The sequence below is a fragment of the Brachionichthys hirsutus genome, chromosome 14 (assembly GCF_040956055.1).
Source record: "Brachionichthys hirsutus isolate HB-005 chromosome 14, CSIRO-AGI_Bhir_v1, whole genome shotgun sequence".
NCBI classification, from domain to species: domain Eukaryota; kingdom Metazoa; phylum Chordata; class Actinopteri; order Lophiiformes; family Brachionichthyidae; genus Brachionichthys; species Brachionichthys hirsutus.
Genome location: NC_090910.1, coordinates 5,101,826 through 5,122,198, shown reverse-complemented (window position 1 = coordinate 5,122,198; position 20,373 = coordinate 5,101,826). Strand labels below are relative to the sequence as shown.

The window sequence follows — 20,373 nt, the reverse complement described above, 5'->3', positions numbered from 1 at the left end:
TATAGAAGAACATCTCATCAGTTAACATCTTCACACCGCGTGGAGGGCGTGTGATATTTATTTACAATAAGGACCATTTTTTGATAGAAATGCCAATCTTGTGGGAAGAGTTCCTCCTTAAATTGTGCAGTATCATTCCAGAAGAAAAATAGATTCCAATCAAGTCGCATATCAAACGAGTCATCTCACCAATCCAAGGTAAAGTACAGTACATATACAAACTGATGTCAGGTAAGGGATGCAGCAACATGCAGAGGGGTATTTTGAGCGAGCAGCTGGGATGTTAAAAGATGCTTTGTGCTGTCAAACATCTGGGGAGAGTTATGCTGAGGTTACGGTCCTGTCATCCATCGTGGACCGCTGTGATAAAAGACCCTGGCCAGAACTCAGAAATATGCCCCTCCTGAATGCAAGCACAGTGCCGCTCAAAAACCAATTCTATCGCAAGGCTGCATGTTATGTACCAGTCTGTCAGAGGGCAGCAAGAGAGCGATTGAGCAGGAGGAGGGAGGGGGTCAAGAGCAATATTTGCATCCTTGAATACATTTTGTCTCATTATATGCGCTGTTCAGCATAGGCAGAGTTTGTGAAGATGATGTGTGTCATCTTTATAGATGACACACATCGATAAAGAATGAGACAATGAAAAAGGCCTGCAGTCTTATGGGGGTGCCGTGTGTGCATGATGGGATGTGCAGTACGTATTTAGCTGCATGATTCCGCAAGACTTCGACAATTTCATTTTAAGAGCCAGTCAACCACTAATGCAGAGCTGTGACGGCACAGAAACCTTTCTCTATAAGCACTGCAATGCACCATGTAAATACACACACAGGGGTAAAAGGTTAACACAGTTCCCAGCGGTTGACACCCTGACCTGAGGAGTATCCTCATCGTCAGGTTGCGGCAATATTAATGTTTGGTTGCTTCTGTTAACGCTTTTATTTTATTTCTACTGAAATGTGCATCATGCTGTGATTAGAGGGTGAGTGGAGGGCCTCAAAGAACAAGTAGTCATCACCGCTGGCCCTTTGACATACAGTACGTCTGCCCAGCATATTAGAGAATAGACAAGTACTGTCAGGCAGACGTGAATACAGGGTCTCATGGCTTCGAGGTGGGTAGGGTGGGGATGGAGAAAGAGGTGGTGGGCAGGGAAGAATATGCAGTGAAGGGAGGAGATGGGGAAATGAGGAAAGCTTGAGGGGCCAGTGAAAGGCTCCCATTCATCCAAACCAGTGGTCGCCCAGTGGTCGCCTCCAACCTGAGGCAGGTATGCTATGAATAGAGGTTTATGAAAAATGGAGTTCAGCTTGCAAAAACACATCTTGAGTCTGATTATTATTATTTTGACATGAAGAAAATATTTTATTATTAGAGAATTTATAAGGAGATAGATCTACCTCACAGCTTGTTAACTTCGCTGCTATATTACCTCATATATAAACTATAGTGTAATTCAATCTAAATAAAACAACAATAGGTCTGTAGGAGAGTTTGCATACCTTTGACTAGTTTCACCATCTAGTTTATTCTCATTACCTTCTGAATATAGCTTTCATGCAGATGGGATATATTTCCCCTTATATCCCAGCATGCATCGGATCTCTGAGGGGGGATTCGGGACAAAGAACAGACAGGAGACCTGTTCCAAAAATCACACAGAGAAGACCCTGTTAACCTGCTTAAGGTTCATATTTTCTGCCTTTCCACTGGCCAATGTCTGAGTGGGCACGCTGTTTCATACAAAAGTTGGCTTTAATGCCCTCTCGTGAATCTAATCAATACGAAACGCAAATATGTTTATAAATCATTCTACCCAAAAAAATCACTAGATCCTTTGTACTGAGTAAAATAACACAGTAATCACCGTCAGGGTCCCAGTCCAATCAGATAGCGGCAACAGCCACACAACAAACTGATATGAAGATTGAAATAAAACCTGAGTATATTTCAAAATAAGGCTAAAATAATCTTTATGTCCTCCATACTGACATAATGAAGAATTATTTTTTTCAAAAAACAAAAAATGTCATCAAATAATGTAGAAAACGTCCCTAAAACTCATTGTGTTACCTAATTCTTCTTCAGTCAACAACTGCATCTAATGAATGACCTCAGTGTCGCACATGGAGGAAACAATGCAAGAGAGAGAAAAAGCAAAGATATAACAAGCAGCAAAAAAGCTAAATGGCCCCAAAACATGCATCCATGACGAGCCATGTAGTTAGACTGATCTTTGGACAGGAGTAGCGGCATCACTCATACAAACAATGCAACACAATAATCCCTCATCCTTCTTTCAGCTCATGAACAAACCAGCGCTTCAGTGGCATTTAAAGACCTTCTACAGAAGGAGGCAACATGAATCCCAGGCACCAATCATTATAACAAAGCATAAAGCTAAAAGGTGTGGATTTGCATAAATTCATTATATCCATTACGCTGTGTTTAATAACATTGGAAATTGTGACTTACATTGCGTTTCGGGCCTTGAATCATTTTATGTCTACCGGTAAATGCACCATGCTGTGCATGTGGCACGGGTTTATGCAGGACACAAACTCTGCAATATCCTGGAGCTGCATCTTGATCTTTGACCTGATGTCAAAACTTAATCATATCTTTCCCATTCTCGGAGAACATTTTCAGCAGAATGCTCTTAAAATCTACTAAAGCCTTTTGATACGTTCTGCAAAAATCATATAATATATATAAATCATTTGCAGAAGACTTAATGCATAATTGCCTCCGGCTGTACCTCGGTAAACAAGGTGCCAGGATTGCTTATTCCCTAGAGATCACATCACAACACACAGTATTTAAATGACGTGTGTTTAAAGCACTCTCTTTAAGCAAACCATCAGAAAAGCAATCAAACCAATAGGATATTTGAACAAGACATTTTCTTTTCTTTTTTTTTTAAACCTAAACATGTGAGATTCCTGTGGCACTTAAGTATATCTAATTACAAGCTAAAGAGAAGCTTTGACAAAGGATCAGAGAAGGATGAGAGCATATCAAAAGAAGCCACGTGTGCTTCACAGACACACGCGAGTCGCCTGGCTGAGGTCAACCTCAAAATGCCACCGAGTATACAGTCACCAGCTATTGTTATTTCTTATACATAAAGTAACAAGACAGTAAGAGCAGTAGTAAATAACACACACCAAAACATCCCAATCACATCGTATAAGAGTTCAACACGAGAAAAGCTCAAAGCTCTTAAGGCTCTTCTACATTGTAATATAAAACACTTGAATGTAAACATGCCCATGCATCAAAACAACAAAACAATATTATTTCTGTCATATCCATATGTCTTTATGGCTACAGCTAATGTCTGGATGCCCAATTTAACACGACCAAAACTAAAACTGACTTGAGGAAAGTACTTCAGGCATTTGAAACCTGGACATTTAGTATTGATGCTTGCTAAATTAATTTATTCTCAGTATGCCAACATGTAGCCAAGTAAAAGCACCAGTATGTCATGCAAGCAGCCTAATTACTAGTTCAGAGCTTTACCTGGAAGACCTCCTCATCCAGGATTCTGGTGCCAAACACAGTGATGCCGTCGGTGCTGATGGAAGCCTGGTCGCCCCTGAGGAGAGGCTTGGTGATCTTCTTCTTACAGTCTAAGATGATGGTGACTGTCTTCTTCTCCACGCTGATGGCCACGCGGTGCCACCTGGACAAGGGCACAGCAAGGACAACTGAAAGGTTAAAGATGTTGATAATACATTTTTAGACTTATAAAGCATGAAAAGAAACATTAATATTTTATGGGGGGAAGTCAACATTGTGTACAATGTGTGGTCTAATAAGAATCACATTATATAATCCAGTTTTAGACAACAAAACGTATCTAAAACACAAATGAGGTCTCTGTTAGGATGGGATCCATCACAGAAATAAAAAGGCCCAAATAAAAACAAGGACTTCAGAGTTTTATTTTATTTTTTGCTGTGATGGTCAGCACCCTAATATGCAGAGGGTTAACCATGGTCACACGTGAGTCTGACACCACCTTCGCCACCGGCCCATTTTGCTACTGCACTTAAGGGCTATTGCATTCCAGGCAGTGGTGGACCACATTCTTGCCCCCACACTCTGGCCCTGTTTAACACGGGATTACACTCATTAAACTCAAAACTTAATCCTCCTTCTTGGTTACTCGGCATGACAGACATGGTGAACATTGTGGAAAGTGTGTGTCGGGATCCAGGAAGGCCTGCCCTGGCAGCGCAGGAGACACAGTCATAACATTGTTTTGAGGTGGAAGATGAGAACTGGCACCACCGTCGGCAGTGTAAGAAATATGGGAAGCGGAACTTCGATCATCATAACAGTCCGTGACAATTTAACATCTAACATAATGTTTGATTCTCATTGGAAGGCACAATTGGAAGGCACAGGGTTCTGCAGTAGCGATTAGGACGAAAATAAATGCTCTACACTCACTGGGTTCAGGAGCACATTAGGGAGGATTCCTTGCCACCTTGCATGAAGGTTTAAACAATGTTGAGGTGCATTATAATATAAGCAGTGATAAGGTGCAAGGAAAAGCACAATTATCAAAATCTCACATAATATAAAGCAGGCAGTATAAAACATCACTAAAGATTCTCCCATTCAGTGGATAATACTCTTCTTCACCTAATAAATAATCATCAGTGTGCTTCTCTTTTCAAGCTCAGCGTGTGCTTCTGGTGAGGATGAATACATCCACAGGGATTGCAGACTATACTCAGCCTGGGCGTCAGGGAGCGAAGATTTAGACGAGGCCTGCAGCTGGAATGCATTCAGGCCGAGAAGAGTTAAAAATCTTCTACAGGGAACACCGCTTATTAGACAACAAGACCAAAACAAAGCTGGCTTTGTTACAACGTGCACATGAGACTAGAGTTATTGGAGTTATTGCTGACATGAGACCCTTGAAGGATTTTGAAAGCCTCCTTTCATAACTGTGTACATAATAGATCTCATTAATCAAGTTTCTGCCATAAAAGTGTTTCCAGAAAACCGCAGAAAACACACTATTATCATATAGCAGGCCCAACAAGAGCAATACTAAATCAAATACTATTTCACACGATGACGTTTATCTGGACTACGTCTTATGATTTATTCCCCTGCACATTGGTTCATGCCAGGTGAAGCTCTCAGTGGGTAAAGTGGGATTTCTGAACCTGGGTCCAGATAATCAGGTTTATGTGAAAAGGTTAGGACAGCTGTTTCTGGTTGGGTGAGGTAATCCAAAGGGGTAAAGAGGAAGTTTTGGTGACCCCTTTAACTCCTCCTTCCACCCCTGCCTCTCTAAAATAACAGAGCCAGTGAGTTCGTGGATGAGGTCAGATTGCCCATAGCAGTCCCCGCTGTGCCCCAATAGTCCAGTGTCTCCCTGTCTCTGTGCCCAAAGACCCCCTGATGAGCGGGATAATCCTGTCATGAGCGCCTGTGGTGCAACAATGGAAAGAGCTGGGCTGTTTTCTGGTTTTCATCCAGAAGAATCACAGTTTCATTACAATCAATTTGGTACTGAATCCACCGCAACTAGAAAATACATACGATATAAATATAAAGAAAAACTCTTCAGCATAGATGAATAATGCATTAGGCAATAACGTGGAAAAAAAGCCAGCGTGATAAAACCATTGATTTTCCTGAAGGAACTGACTGTATCAGCCTGAGGTACAATTTGAATGCTGTACAGCTTTGCATCCAGTTTTGTCAGGGCTATCAATTTGTTTAGCCTTGCGTCATTCGTTTGAACCCAGACCCTAAGTCACTTTCTGCAGCTTACCTCCCCTCTCCTCTCTGCATGCCACACAATTTGTCCAAGCCAGCTTGAGTCTGAGGGTGCATGGGTGTTGTTTGTTTTGTGCTATATGATGTGAGTGGATGTTTCAGAGCTGACGTACTTTCCATCGGCAAGGTTGAGAGTATGGAACAGAGGGTAATCTTCCGGTGCTGGCTTGCCGGTTTGATCCTCATACAAGAAGACAGGTGAGCGTCCCACTTCCACGCCGAGCTGCTGGACTCCCTGTTCATTGTAAATGGACAGCAAGAAAGACTGGAGGCCAGACTTTGGGCGCACTGTGGTCAGAATGGAGAAGTCCTCGGGAAAAACACCGCCTGCGAGACCAAAAGGTGAATGCAAGCAGATCATTAACGGCATCGCGACAGAGGACATCATAATATTTTTAAGATATTACAATTACTACCCACAAATCTCAATGCAACAAGGCCCCATCTTACAATTTTAAACCACAATCCATTGCTAATTTATTTATTTTAAATGCTTCTCGATCAAATTCTATATGTTCTATATAAGAACACAATGACAAGTCCAAAACTTCATGGAGTAAGAACAAATAAGGACCATGATGGTTGAAAGAGGGTAAAGGTAGCAAAATAAAAACTTACCAGGGAATAACTGCTTGGTGGGGGCACTGATCTGGATCTGATTGTCAACTCTATAAGCTGAGTCCGGCTTTGAAGCTCTTCGGTTTGTGCAAAATCCTGATGTTTTCCTCACTCCTTCTGGGTAACTTTGAAATTCTAATGCTTTTAGCACATCCACTGGTTCTGCTGATTGGGAGAGTAGATGAGACAACAGTGAGGTCACAATATTGGTAATGATCTACAGCAATCAATCGATACATGAATGATAGATAACTAACATGGACAACATGGACATTTGCCACAGCCTCATTGAAACACGGGGCAACTTCAAAATACTCAGAAAACCAAAAATGTCTGACCAGCAGGTCACCAGATTAACCATAATCAGATACTTCCGCACCTTACAGAGATACCATTGGATTGGATTGACAACCATCAATGGCCTCATATGGCTGCACTTATTTTGCTATGTGCAGAATTATACTACCCGCAGATTATTTTCATCATCCATCCATCCATCCAGAATTTAACATAGGATTGATAGACAACATGAACATGTCATGGGTTCATCTGCTGCCAAAGCTAAACTCATAGAACTACCAGTACTGTGAGAATAGTTTATCTTACAGCCAACCGAAAAAGGTGAGCAAAATAACTTGAAAGGTGTAATGCAGAAGAAAGGAAGCATTCAAAAGCAAGAATACCAAAAACCAAAAAAATACTCGACAGAGCCACGACGCCGCCACGCTAGAGCCAGAAAGGTAGGTCCATTTAGGGAGGCACTCGTCTATGACTGGGGGTTTCAGTCGACAGTCTAAATATAAATGGAACAGTGCCAATAAAGGGAAATGATTATTCGTGTGTTTGTATAATTACCCTATGATTAGACCTAAACTATAATGATAGGATAAAATGAGACTAAAGTTTAATGAATCGTGACATTCTTGATCTTATCTGAAAACAAAGCAAAAATGATTTAGGAGAGATTTCGTTCATGATTTATTTTAGATCATGTGTGTTTCATTTTCATGGAGTGTGTTTTATAAGACTGAATAAAGCAAAATGTTCTTCTTTGTTTGAACAAAGAGAGAGACGTCAGAGATCTAAGACCTAATGAGAGTCTGTGAAAGTCTGGCCATCAGATAGCACTTCAGGGAATAATCAATCAAATTAGACCTTTCACTAACAATGAAATAACATTCACTCAGTAAAACCCTCACCATTAAACAACACTTCTCTGAAGAGTCCAGTTAGGTGACACTGTCTTCTTGAGGAAGTGTCTCTGTCAAGGCCAGTCCAAGACCAAATACCTGGATAGGTTTACCTGGATCAGAAACACTCTCTCCACTATGATGGGCTTCACACATAAAGGAGCCTGTGTGGCTCGAGTTTGCCCGTGGGAAAGGCATTATAATTCATTCATTCATCTTCTTGTCTTCAGCAGCTTATCAGAATCCGGGTCACAGGCTGCACTCTGGAACCTATTCCAGCTGACGACAGGTGAGAGCCGGGGTAAACCCTTGACAAGTCGCCAGTTCGTCGCAGAGCCACACAGAAAGACAGACACCCCACTCACGCTCACACTTAGGCAAAGAGTGACCAAATCACCTAAGTTGAATGTTTTCGGAGGTGGGAGGAAGCCGGAGAACCTGGAGAGAACCCACACAGCCACAAGGAGAACATGCAAACTCCACGCAGAAAGGAAACAAACCCGGAAACCTTCTTGCTTGTGAGGCAACAGTACTACCCACTGTGCCACCATGCTGCACAGCACTATAATTATGCCTCTTTATCAAAACAGCCTCAGTATAAAACCATAACTATGTGAGTATGATGGGGAGAGACTTAAGCGCTGCAGTGTAAAGACTCTTTGTTAGGTGAGTTATTTGTAGCTGCGATATGTTTTAGTATATAGGGTCCAAAGAGAGAATAAATTTGTACAAAATGCAACACAACAACCTACATTCGTCTAACAAAATCCATACCCAACAGCTTGCTTTAATGGTTCAATGGGCATGTAGAAAGTAGACATTACAACTTCTCATAGGAGAGTGCCTAAAAGAGGCAGAAATAAGGAGCACAAATGGAAAAACACTCTGACAATCAGTTATTGTTGGGTAAATAAGCATTTGAAGGCGTCTTAAAGCCTCGTCTGGCACCTCTAAAGCCACTGTTTGGGTTAACATGTAGAGGTCAAATCCCCCAGGAAGTTTATTCAGCTACTTGATTCAGAAAAGTGTGATGTCTCTCAAGGCTCTCTGGTTGTCTTCCAGCTGTGGAATTACTTTCTGTTTGGGGACGACAATTGATTTATAAACTGAAAACACCGCAAGCATAGCAGAAATAGTTCATCAGACAGTCTATGCCGATTCCATGGCTCGATGATTTTGGCCTTGTCGGAAACAATGGAGGGCAAGCGACAGAAAATATTGAAAAAGTCTGACTGGAAAAAACACATACAAAAAAAACTAATATATAGTTTTACTCTCGCAAAGGCAGCCTGAACTTGATCTGAAATCACAGGGACGTGAACAAGGATCATCATCAAATAACTCGTCAGCACTGTACTTAGAAGGACAAAAACTGTATGTCTATATAAGGGAATGTCATGCTGGATTACTGTGGGTGTCCTTAGTGTCCACGGACTGTCCCGCAATCAAATTCACTGGCCTGTTTCAACAGGATGTAAAGGAAAGATAATGCATATTTATAACAAAAAAAATCAGGAGAAAAAGAAAAGTTCAGGGCAAAATCAGCAAACCGCCCGTAGGAATGTCCATTGCAGAGGACAACTCTGCCCCTTTTCTAGCTTGAGAGGATGAGGATGAACCACCTACTTACTTTGGACACTGAACTGAGGACCTCATTGTGAGTTCCTGCAGAGATGCTTTCAGTTCAAACTCCGGGACTCACATGTTCCAGATGCGGCAATTTGGACAGGCAACGACCTTTGCACAGAGGTGCCAAGAAAACATCAACAGTGACCAATCCATTAAGGTGGGAAGATGAGTGCGCACGGTGTGACTTTGCCCTCGGGGCTGGTTAAACAGGCCACAAAGCTCCAGGCAGAAGTTGCCATGAAGCTGAGCTAGAGACTTAAATCGGGCCAGAGAGTTTCCATCGCTCATATTATTGAGCCCTCTGAACATCTTTATGCAAGCTACATAAACAAAGTGGGATGAGAAGGGAGGAGGATGAAGGGCGACCTTCAGGTACAGAGATATTCCATCTCCTTCATGCCCGCAGGTGTTCCACGAGCTAACGCGACATCCTTCTCTGGCCACAAGCCAAGAAGTTCTGACTCAACTCATCCTCTGCTGCATAATATGAAGGACCTGAACATAAGGACAGCATAACCTGGTCCTGTCCCACCATGTCATCTTCACTCCTTGCATCTTTACAGTGAGGTGAAATTGGTCGGTAAATGGAGGAGGGCCTTTTCACCTGCAGCACCCTGAGACTCTAATAATATCGTCAGCCAGAATTTCTATCTCTATATACCCCCCTCCGACTCCCTCCCACTCGCTCTCTCACTCCTTCCTTAAAATTTTACCATGCTGCCGGCTAAAACAAGACAGCTTTATACTGGTGTCATACCAGAGAAACTTCACTGAGACCTACCCAGATCCCCCCCCCCCTTTGCTCTTCCCCTTCAACCTTTCCTTATTACTTTTAGCTTCTGCTTCCACGAATATCAGCACAGTTTATCATGTAGTGCGGTGCCTATTTTAATCCAAACGGGCCATGCAATTGAAAAAGCGATCTCTCATAAGCCATTGTGATCATCCAGATTTGAAAAAGCTTGTCTCCGAATGATCCAGGGACACAAATCAAGCAAGGAGCTGATTAGCTGATGTTCCTGTTGAGCACATTAGGGAGAGGGCGCTGAAAATTCTAGCTTTGTTGCTGGAATGCACATCTGAGCCTGTGCCCCGGGGGCTGAGAAAACGTGTCTGTACACTGCTAGATGGAGAAGGCACCCTGCAGAAACAGCTTTGACTGGAGACAGTGGAACACTGAGCCTGTAGCAGAATATTTTACTTCTTTAAAAAAAAAAAGAGATGGTATGTTCAGTAATTAATTATATAATAATTAATTATATAATTATATAATAATTAATTATTATAATTCCACTAGCAGGAAACAACAGGCTATAGAATGAACTTAAAGCAAGCAAACGAGTGAAAAGAGGTATCATCTGATTTGTGCATGATAAAGTAAAATACCACTGACACTCCATGAACAAACATCACATGATTTCTTACTTTAACTTGATTAATAGAAAGGATTCATCATCCTTTGGTCCACAAAGCCTTTTTAAAAACTCACAGCAGGCGGAATATCCATTTGGGAAAATCGGCAAAGCTTGTTTGGGCCAATAAATCTGTAGAGAGCTATCTCGAATAGGTCAAAGCGTGAGGCCTGTGTAACCCTGAGCCCTGTGACTTGTGGCTATTATGGCTACAGGTTAGGCCAATATGCAAGCCAAACTCTTTGAAGGCTCTGAAATCATAGGGAAGTGCAACAAGCACCATCATCAAACAACTGCTCAGTACTTAGAGGGGAAGCATTCCCGCCGCTCACACAACAGAGCCTTGTCCTGCATTTGACCAGACATCTAAGTGCAAGATCGAGGGGATGCGGTGGCCACCAGGGAGGTTGCACAAGCCAGGTTTTGGGCTTCAGTGTGGACCAGGGCAGTGTGGAGAAAGGGTGAACCTCCCTGACCACCGAGCCCCCTGCAGATCAGCAGGGGTCCCTGCACTCTGATGTGACAGGCCTGAGATTTATTGAGGCCTTGGTAAACTGCGGTTCCGCAATAAATATATCATCACACGAATCCATGAAGTGACAGAACATCCGAAAAGATATGTGTCACAGAGAATTTAATTTGTCATCTACCCCAGTTAATATGACAAAAGACGATACCCCATCAGCCTGGCAAGAAATGCAAGATTACAATGAGTCATTTAGGTTTATCTGGTATTTTGTACAATTAAACATTTGTTAGTTGTGTTATTAAAGTCCCGATGTGACCATTGTCCAGTGTCCCCAGGCTGAGGAAGTCCACCCTGCTAACCATGTCAACATCCACCCAGTGGACCACGCTCCAAACACAGACCTTCCTTTCAACCAGAAAATAATAATAATAAAACACAGTACCAGGAACCCCGATGTGTTTCTGCTGAGCGCGGACCAGCAGTGTAGGATGAATTTAATTAGGCGGAGTGTCTCATGTCCGGCGTGGACGCGCGCCATTCATGCGTAAAAGTTACTCCCAGCAAACGTTGCGTTCATGAACGCTTTTTGGCCAATAAAATAATCACCTCACGCAATTAGCCATGAGAACACGCGATGTCTAAAGCAGGCTCTAATCACCTGAAGCAGTGCGCAGGGAACAGCTTTGCTGTTAACTAACTTTGTGTTCGTGCGTAATCGAACAAACATTGGCGTGAAACGCGCGGCGCCACTGTGTCCAGGTAAATATATTAACGCACCAATCTGCGCCAGCTTTCCCTGCGGGTCGCACCTCCGTCCCCTTTCAGTCAGATCAAAGTTTACCACAGACGTTTGGTCCCTAATAATCTTACCTGCTCCGATACTCGTAGCGTCGAGAAGCAGGATTAAAGTGATGAACGCCGTTACAGTGGAATCCATAAACCACCTTTTCGTTTTCCACCTTGTGGACCACCTTTGCATCTCCATGGTCGGGGCGCCCCACAAGTGAATACAACTTTTGGGCGACTTCAGGTGCTTTTTTTTTTTTAATGACGTCCCTTCCACAATCCCAAAAATGATGACGGTAACTGTCCTACAGGAAAGCCATAAGGAGTTCAGCCTCTTCTTGCAGCTCCACCGAGGCCCCCGGTCCTCCTCCCCAGTGCCCAGCCTTCACAGTGAAGGGAGTCGGGCTTTAACCAAAAGCGCACGAAGTGCAGTCGATACACTTGGTGCGTCCGCGGACAAGAGGGCTGGGCGAGCGCCACAAACCGGAGCCACGATTACAGGGACGTGACAGGAGAACCAGCCCCCGATTAGCAAATCACGGGGCTTGAAAGTCTCCTTCGAGTCCTCCCATCAGCTTTCTGAGGAAACCAAAGTCTCTCTCGAGTGCGCCTGAAGAGAGACGAGAAGCAGGTTGAACAGCGACAGAGCTGGCAACGACCTCTTAATAATGAAGTATAAGAAATGCACATGCAGGGCTGTTTATTACCTTATAATATCATTTTGCGAATAACATTTGAGTAGAAACCTGATTTAATTAGCTGCAAGAAAACAGCATTTTATTTGTATATGAACTCTTAACGCATAGCAACGTGTTCTAATAACTGTACTTGAATAAATTAATAAAAAACATAAAAATATGTATGTTAATAATTATATTATTAAGGTATATTAAGATATTGTGTTAAGGCTCACAAACACAGCATCAAATGAATGTGCATTGTACTGGACAGAAATGAAAGCATTTTAATTGTGCGGGGTATTGAAATGAAAGGAAACTCTAGAGCTGCTCGATGCATAAATCAAAACACGAGACAAGGGAAGATCTTTTGAAATACTGTGATGCTTTCATCACACACTTTCAGGGATGTGCAGAACGTCTTGGTGAACTAAAGCCTATTGAGTTCTCTTTATCCGATTGCCCACAGGAACTGGATGGAAATCAGTGATATATAATGTGTTAATGTTATACATTTTGACTATATATCAATTAGCCATGTAATAAAATTTCCATAACCTGCTTTATTTTATAAGCCTAGATAGAGTCCACACAGTCCATGATGATATTCGGCATCTGTCATGTCTCTAGTGAGGGCGTGGACCCTGAGCGGACTCTCTCTGTTATCCAACTTTTCCTTCTTACCCAGACATAACACTTAACTAAACTTACTTCCAGCCAAACTGGATCAGATGCTCCACCCTGAAGCCCAGTGCCACTAAACAGAGCCATTTTTCAGTAAAAAAAAAAAAAAAGAAGTCTGCCTGTGCAGTTTCGTCTTCCATTTTAGTCTCATGTCTGACTGAGCTGGGGCGGTCATTCGCAGAGTGGGCTCGAGTATCTCGCATGGGTTCCTGTGGAGGTCTGAGCAGTTCAGATTAAAGTTAGCAAATTGCTTATTTACGTCTTGGTTTATGAGAAATTAATACAATCAACGAAGGCGTGCATCGCACAGCCTTGCTATTGTGAGATTCTAGGAGGTTCCCCTCTGTTTACGATTATCTTCCAGGCACCAATCCGTAGAATAATTCATCAAATAATGAAAAGAGCCTTGTTATGCAGCCTCTTGTTACAGCATCTATTGGGCAGTTAAAATGTGCTACAGTGGCAGATGGCAGCCTCGGGGTTAGTATAGCACGATTTGAAGTTTGCTGGTTTGATTTCCTGTCAGATGGGGAAAATATGGACAATGAGGAAAGTCACATTCCCCTGTCATTCTGGAATGCTGCCAGTAAACTCACCATCAAACAAGCCACAACGTCTGTGTGAGAGGTTCACTGGGACCAAAAGTAGAAAACTGCAGTATTTCATACAGTACCAGGAAGATTTCTGGACGTTACATGCACCCCAAAAGACAAACTGCTAATTTACTTGAGTATGTAAAGTAACTGTACATTAATTTTTGGAGCCGGAGCAACTGCTGCTATACCATGTAACACAGGAGACTTTAAGACAGATGAATATAATTTTATTATATTTGAAATATTTATTTTAGCAGAGCTTCAGGTTTGTGACATTTAGACAGGTTTGATTAGTTGGTTCTAATCCTTAAAGCATTATATATAATTAAAAATGTGTGTCTAAAAGCTCAATTCTGCCAGACAAGTGGTAAACAATCAGTTTTTTTTACTCACTTACTGTAAAATACCTTGTTTTGTTTAAATCCTACATCAAAATATAAGTTGCTGCGCAACTGAGGGAGAGGACATTTTTACCTATAAAGAATATACAGAACCAACTCTTCTTAATTCATGAAGAAGAAATCCCAACATGTGTCTCGAGGATTAATAAACACAGATCGATCTAATAAAAGGTAGATGCGAGGAATGTGTCAAATCCTGTCGGATGAGGTAATGTATAAACTCAATGAGGCTATTATCAAATTATATAATCCTTGCTGTCGGAGGTGGAATATCATTAAACACCTTGCAATAAATAATCGGAAGAATCTAAAATAGTTGCAGCGAAACAACACTGGGAGGACAACGACATTTTTAAAGTAAAAAGGGAGCTTTGAGAAGATCCCAAATACTGTATAACCTGTATGTGCATTTTTGCAAGTTTGCTGTATAAATGTTAAAATAAGACAAGTATTTCTATTTTGTCTGAGTTTTACCCGACATGTTATCAAAATAAAAACTCTTCGCAGGCACACTCGAGCCAGCCACCCGCCACAGTCGCTGTTTGCACACCGCACAGAGGCGAGTATAAAGAGCTCTTTCTCTGCAGTAGCTCCACTCCTCTGTCTAGCAGAAGCAAGAAAACCTTCCTTCACTTCACCAACATCTTTTTGAGACCACATCATTTCATAAGGAAATAAAAACACACACTTTATAACCTTATATCAAAGGACAAGTCCTAATAGGGCTGAAAGGTTTTCAATGGAAGCCTAATCTGATTTTTAGTAACTTGAGCTCATGCGTTTCATTTGTTTGGAGTATTTTAGGTTTTCTTTGCTGTGTTTTGCATTTTTTGATTCTACATTGTCAAAGATAGCCCCGTGTCAGTGGCAACCATCTATTACGTGGTCTACCATGTAGCACACCAGAAATAAAAGCAAAATAATCTATTTTCACATTTCACATGCAAACTAAAAACGTACAACTTTGCGGATATGGTTTTTGTCACTTGTTTTCCTCAGACAAACACACAATTTTGTTATAAACATGTGCATTGGCTGCAGAACTGATACAGAGGACTGGGATCTCTTGGGATTTCAGACTGCCATATTAAATTTAAAAAAGGCACTTCAGTTTGCGTCTCAGGCCGATGAAGATGCTGCAATCCGTTACCATAAAACATGTACGGTCTTGTTGAATCTTCAAATCGATTAATGATTTAAGCGTTGATAATTGTGCTCTGATGCTTCTACATACAGTAAAGCTGCTCCTAGCATGTTGCTCACAGTGACTATTACTAAACACACAGATCTGTCTCAATGAGGAACAATCGGCATTGTGAACTGAAGTCTGGGATGTGCTGCAGGTGTTTATAATGGGACACAGCCTGGTTCTGATTCACATTAGAGAAGGGAAACCGTGATCTTACAGCCAGGCATGCAACAAGCTGTTCATGCCCCCAGAATGTCCTTCTATCTGAGCACATTGCAGCTCAAGGTCATCTCTCAGCTGATGTTCCAGTGCAAGATAAGATAATACATACCCTTTTACTGGTTTGAAACACTGTCTGCCATATTGCTGAAGAGCACAGCAGAATATCTCTGTTTGCTAGCTCCATGGGCATTTTGATTGCTGCATCAATTTCTCCACTTTATCAATAATGCATCACTTGAGCGGTTGGGACTGAGGATTAGAGACTTGGTAACTGAGCTCTACTGTGTGTGCCATCATTATCAACCTCTGGTCTACCCAGCATCCACACCACACCTCTAGTCTGGAAGCATTGTTTAGCAGAAATGACTTTGATTCACTCCCAAAAGTTATTTTATGTACTTAAGGATTATGAAAAACAAAAAAACAACAACAACAACAACACATCAGCAGCCAGTAATAGCTATTGTACAACATACATTCTAGTAAGTGTTACATGAGCATCTTAACACATACCAGATGGCCTGTATGCAGCACTTCTGTCACCAGGTGTTGGTTGACATAGAAAATATATGGACTGTTAACTTGCATTGCTGAGAATGGGATTGGTTGAGTTTTTAGGTGGGGCATTTGTACCTTACTGTAATTGGAGTTGGAGTTCTTTAATTGAGATGATGCTTGCACTATTACTGGTTCAGTTATAACATATTTATTACATATTCAGTTATTACATATTTGCAGCTTGTTAATCTTGTCTTCTAACTGGCTCAATGAAAGCGCAATCACAGCCTTTGCCAGCGTCGAAATGTTCAGGTTAACCTTTGTTAATTGGTACTGTATGAAAACACAATAGGGTAAGATTATCCACAAAATACTGTGAATGTTCAAACGTATGATTGGTCCAAACTTAAACAATTAAAAACTACTGGAGTGTCACAACATTTTGACTTTTGGTGGTGAACATGAGGTGGACATTTAGTGTTAAGAGAAAAATATATTTTGAATAGATTGCTGGGATGTTTTTAAAGAGATCCCTGAAAATGATTTAAGTCATAGTCTGACCATTCATTATGTCAGATCTTCAATTTGTTTGCTGTTAGTGTTTGTGTCCAAATACAAGCTAAACCTTGTTATCTGACAAATCCACCAAAGGCAGTAACTACTAAACTACAGTTTGATAGCGCTCAAATGAAAGTGGGCGTGACTTTGCCTTATAGATTAGATTTTGGGTTATGTGCAGTTTATTCTGTGATTGATTCATAATTGGTAGATCTACCGGAAAGTTGTCTTCCACTTATAGTTTGTAAATCCTGACAACTTTATATGGAGTGCAACCAATAAAAAGAGTAAATAATAATGAGAATAAAGCTCAATTTTCAAGAGTGTTTCTGGATTTGCACAAGTCACTGTCGGCACCAGATTACTGCATATAAACATAAATAATCCATTCAAACTATTAGCTTTGCTTGCATGCTTCTGTAATCAGGCCCAGGCTGAAGGATCCCTGAAGGTGGGGCAGTCACTCGGTTCTGGCATTCCACACCGAAGCGACAGTGTGGCTTCGTCAAACACACACAGACAGGCTGACTCTTCTTGACGCTGCTAATAGCAGTGATATTACAGATAAATGAGTTGTATTTTCTTGCCAATTGGAATTAGATGAGTGGACTGATACCCTATCCATTGTCTGTTGGTTCAGTTTGGGGCTATGTACTTTACCATACCATAGTACACACCAGCACCTGCAGACAATGTCACAAATAACCCCCCAGTAAGCCCAGGACTGTTTTTCACTTAAAATCTCATACATGGAGACACAATGGAGGAGGAAGAAGAGGTATGAACCTGTGTTTTGCTCATTTGCTCTTTCTGTGCCGTCGACTCACATCCTCTCTCCTCTCGTGCCCTTCAGGTGCGGCTCAGAACGAACCGACAAGATTCCAACGAGCCACACCTGAAAGCCTTTACCAGTCATCAACAGCTGCTCCTTCCAACCTGGCTCCACGTTCCGCTCCCCGCCAGATGGTTGACGCTCCAACACGCATGCAGACCCGTTCCTTGGCCTTCTCTGATCTCCCGTGTTGCTCCAGGCGCCGTTGCAGTCTCTGCTGGTTCGTTTTCAGCGTGTGTTGCCGTACTTACTGCTGTTTTTCACATTGTTAGTTCTAGGCTGTGTATTTATGTGTGGGTTTTTTTGTATCTTGGACTCCAGCCGGTCCCTTCGTTTTTTGTTAAGTATTTTGTGACGCCTGCCCATCCGGTTTCCCTTAGTGTTGTATTTTGCCTTATTATTTTATCCCAGCACAGTTTTGTTAAACCCTTTCTTTTGGTCTATGTCTCTGCATGTTGGGGTCCACTCTCTCGTAAGCCATCACAAGAAGCTTGTAGGACCTCCACTTTGCTATTCACTTTCCATGTAGACTGCTAGAAATACACACTAGCGGACCGCGGAGCCCCTCACGTCCCCGTCCCCCCAACCATGAAAGGGTCCATTTAAAGCCTGGGCATGAGCTGAGGTGCATTAGCCTTCCCTCTGTGGCCATCGGGGGGAACGTGCAGGATCGAGGCACTGTAGGGCCCTGTTAAAGGAGATCCTTTAAACCCCTCAAAGACTATATTGTGCCTTAAATGCCTGATATTGTTCAGTGCGTGTTATTTTGTCTCCGAACGTGTAAACAATTATAACTTTATTGGGTTTGGTTCATTCTGCATTCACTCAAAAGTACCAACCGAACAAGATTTGACATCATTTATGATTAGTAAATTCCTCACAAACAAGACAGCATGTGTCTCCTCTGAGGCTGGAAAAAGAAGGTTCTGTGGAGAACCGCAAAGATGACAAGAACTGGCAGTAGAATTTTAGTGTTGGCCTTGTTTATAAGTCGACCAGTTTCAACAAACAACATCTGCAAGCTTCCCACTAATAGCCAAAGTTTTTTTGCATGTGTGTGCATAAGGCCCTAAAACAGAGTCCGGAGTCCGGACAAGTGCTGCAAATTAGCTTCAGCTATAAGCGCTATAATGCAGGCATCAGATACTTGTGCTACATGTGTCTATGTTTTGTCTTTGTCCACATTCAAATAAACCAGAAATAAATAAATAAATAAATTCATAAATGTAATTCTGTAATTTATCGTTTTACATCCCAAGACTTCATTCATAATGGGAAAGGACCAGGCTACATTTCTAACTTCTTTGTTCACTCCTTGCCTCCCAGAATGATGCGATCATCTGCTGCTTGTTTATGTTCCCGGAAACAATCAAAGGCAAATTGGGAATGCAGCTTTTGGTAATTGTGGCCTTAAACTATGTAAAACAGTCATCTCTTCACTTTAGTGTTGAGGCGGTAGTTACTCACTTTACCGAGTTTTTCATATCTACTCTGCAATACTACTTTTTAAAACTGTTGCACTTAAATAAATATTCTGCACTTTAATTACTGTATCTTATATTTTATTTATATTGTCTCTGTTTCCTGCATCTGCGGATTTACTATCATTACCTGGTTTACATTATTCATCTGACATGTTCTTTCTATCATTTTTTATTGGTGAGATCTGAAGCCCTTTGAGCTGCATTTCTTGTGTGGCAGGGGCTCTAGAAATAAATTGTGTTCTAATTCTAATTAATTCTCATTCTCTGTATTTTTGTTCTTATAGTTATATTCCTATCGGTTGTTGTTGGTGAATTAGTGGCAACCAGTAAATAGAGAGACGGCACACTTCTCCGGTGGACAGACGATGACTGCAGATAACTGCTTCTTGTCTGCTGTCTGCATCAGTTCAATCAAAATTGCCCGCAAATAATTTCTCATCCGGACCTATGGCTTACTTATTCTACTCTCTCACTGACTGAGATCATTTTTTACCACTGTATTTTTATTTCCACGGTACAAGCAGTGTGATGATGAAGCTGAGATTAGATTGCGAGGCGGGTTCAGATCAAGACGCATGCATCAGTATGTCAGCGAAGAACAGTTATAATGTTGACATGAGATTTTAACTGTTTTTTAATTCTAGCTGTGAGACAGTACTGCACATTATGTGTATATTTGTCTCTGTAATCTTCTCTTGGGAATTGTATTTCGTTCCTCCATGGAGTCTTATTCTGTTATTTAATATTATGCTTACTTCCCTCTCCCCCATTTTATTGTTGATTTGTAAATTGGAAATGAAAATTGGTGCTTTGTGATCTGTTTTATCACATATTCATATCATATACGTATTTTTCAAGGGTGGTTTCAGGACCATTGCAGAAGAGAGGTTGATTTTCAAAAATTTATCCCAAAGGTTACGTGTTTGTTTGGAAAACCTAAATAAAAAGAAAAGGGAGGCTAATTATACTACATATTTGTTTGATTAGAAGGACTCTTGTATGATTGTAACTCATTAGTCCAATCCAGGCTAAACCCCTACCAACCACACATGAACGCTGTCCACCATGTCCTTTCAGAGGCCTTGGAGTGATTTCAGAATGATCCATGTTCTTCAGCAGACAATTGAGACTTTAATATGAGTGGTTTACACCCAGCTAGGCAAAAGATTCTGTTTCCATGGAAATGAATGTCACATCCCCAAAGGTTTGCACCTGATTGAATCATGTCGTTTAACATTCTGTGTCATTCTCTCAGCTGCTAGTTTTTAAGTTTATATTTATAGTCTTATCCCACTTAAATATAACCCCCCCCCCCCA

The 20,373-nt window shown here is 41.6% G+C and overlaps 1 protein-coding gene across 1 annotated transcript in view; it reads right to left on the bottom strand.

Annotated features, from left to right (window-relative positions):
* The window catches only part of col11a1a (collagen, type XI, alpha 1a), a 60,668-nt gene extending 48,554 nt beyond the window's left edge, over positions 1–12,114 (bottom strand). Inside the window, exons 1-4 of the mRNA XM_068747777.1 lie at positions 12,000–12,114; positions 6,430–6,594; positions 5,925–6,138; positions 3,529–3,691 (exon numbers count right to left, since the gene is read on the bottom strand). Of these exons, the coding sequence (XP_068603878.1) occupies positions 3,529–3,691; positions 5,925–6,138; positions 6,430–6,594; positions 12,000–12,114 (657 nt within the window). The remainder of the gene's footprint in view (positions 1–3,528; positions 3,692–5,924; positions 6,139–6,429; positions 6,595–11,999) is intronic.
* Positions 12,115–20,373: the final 8,259 nt, after the last annotated feature.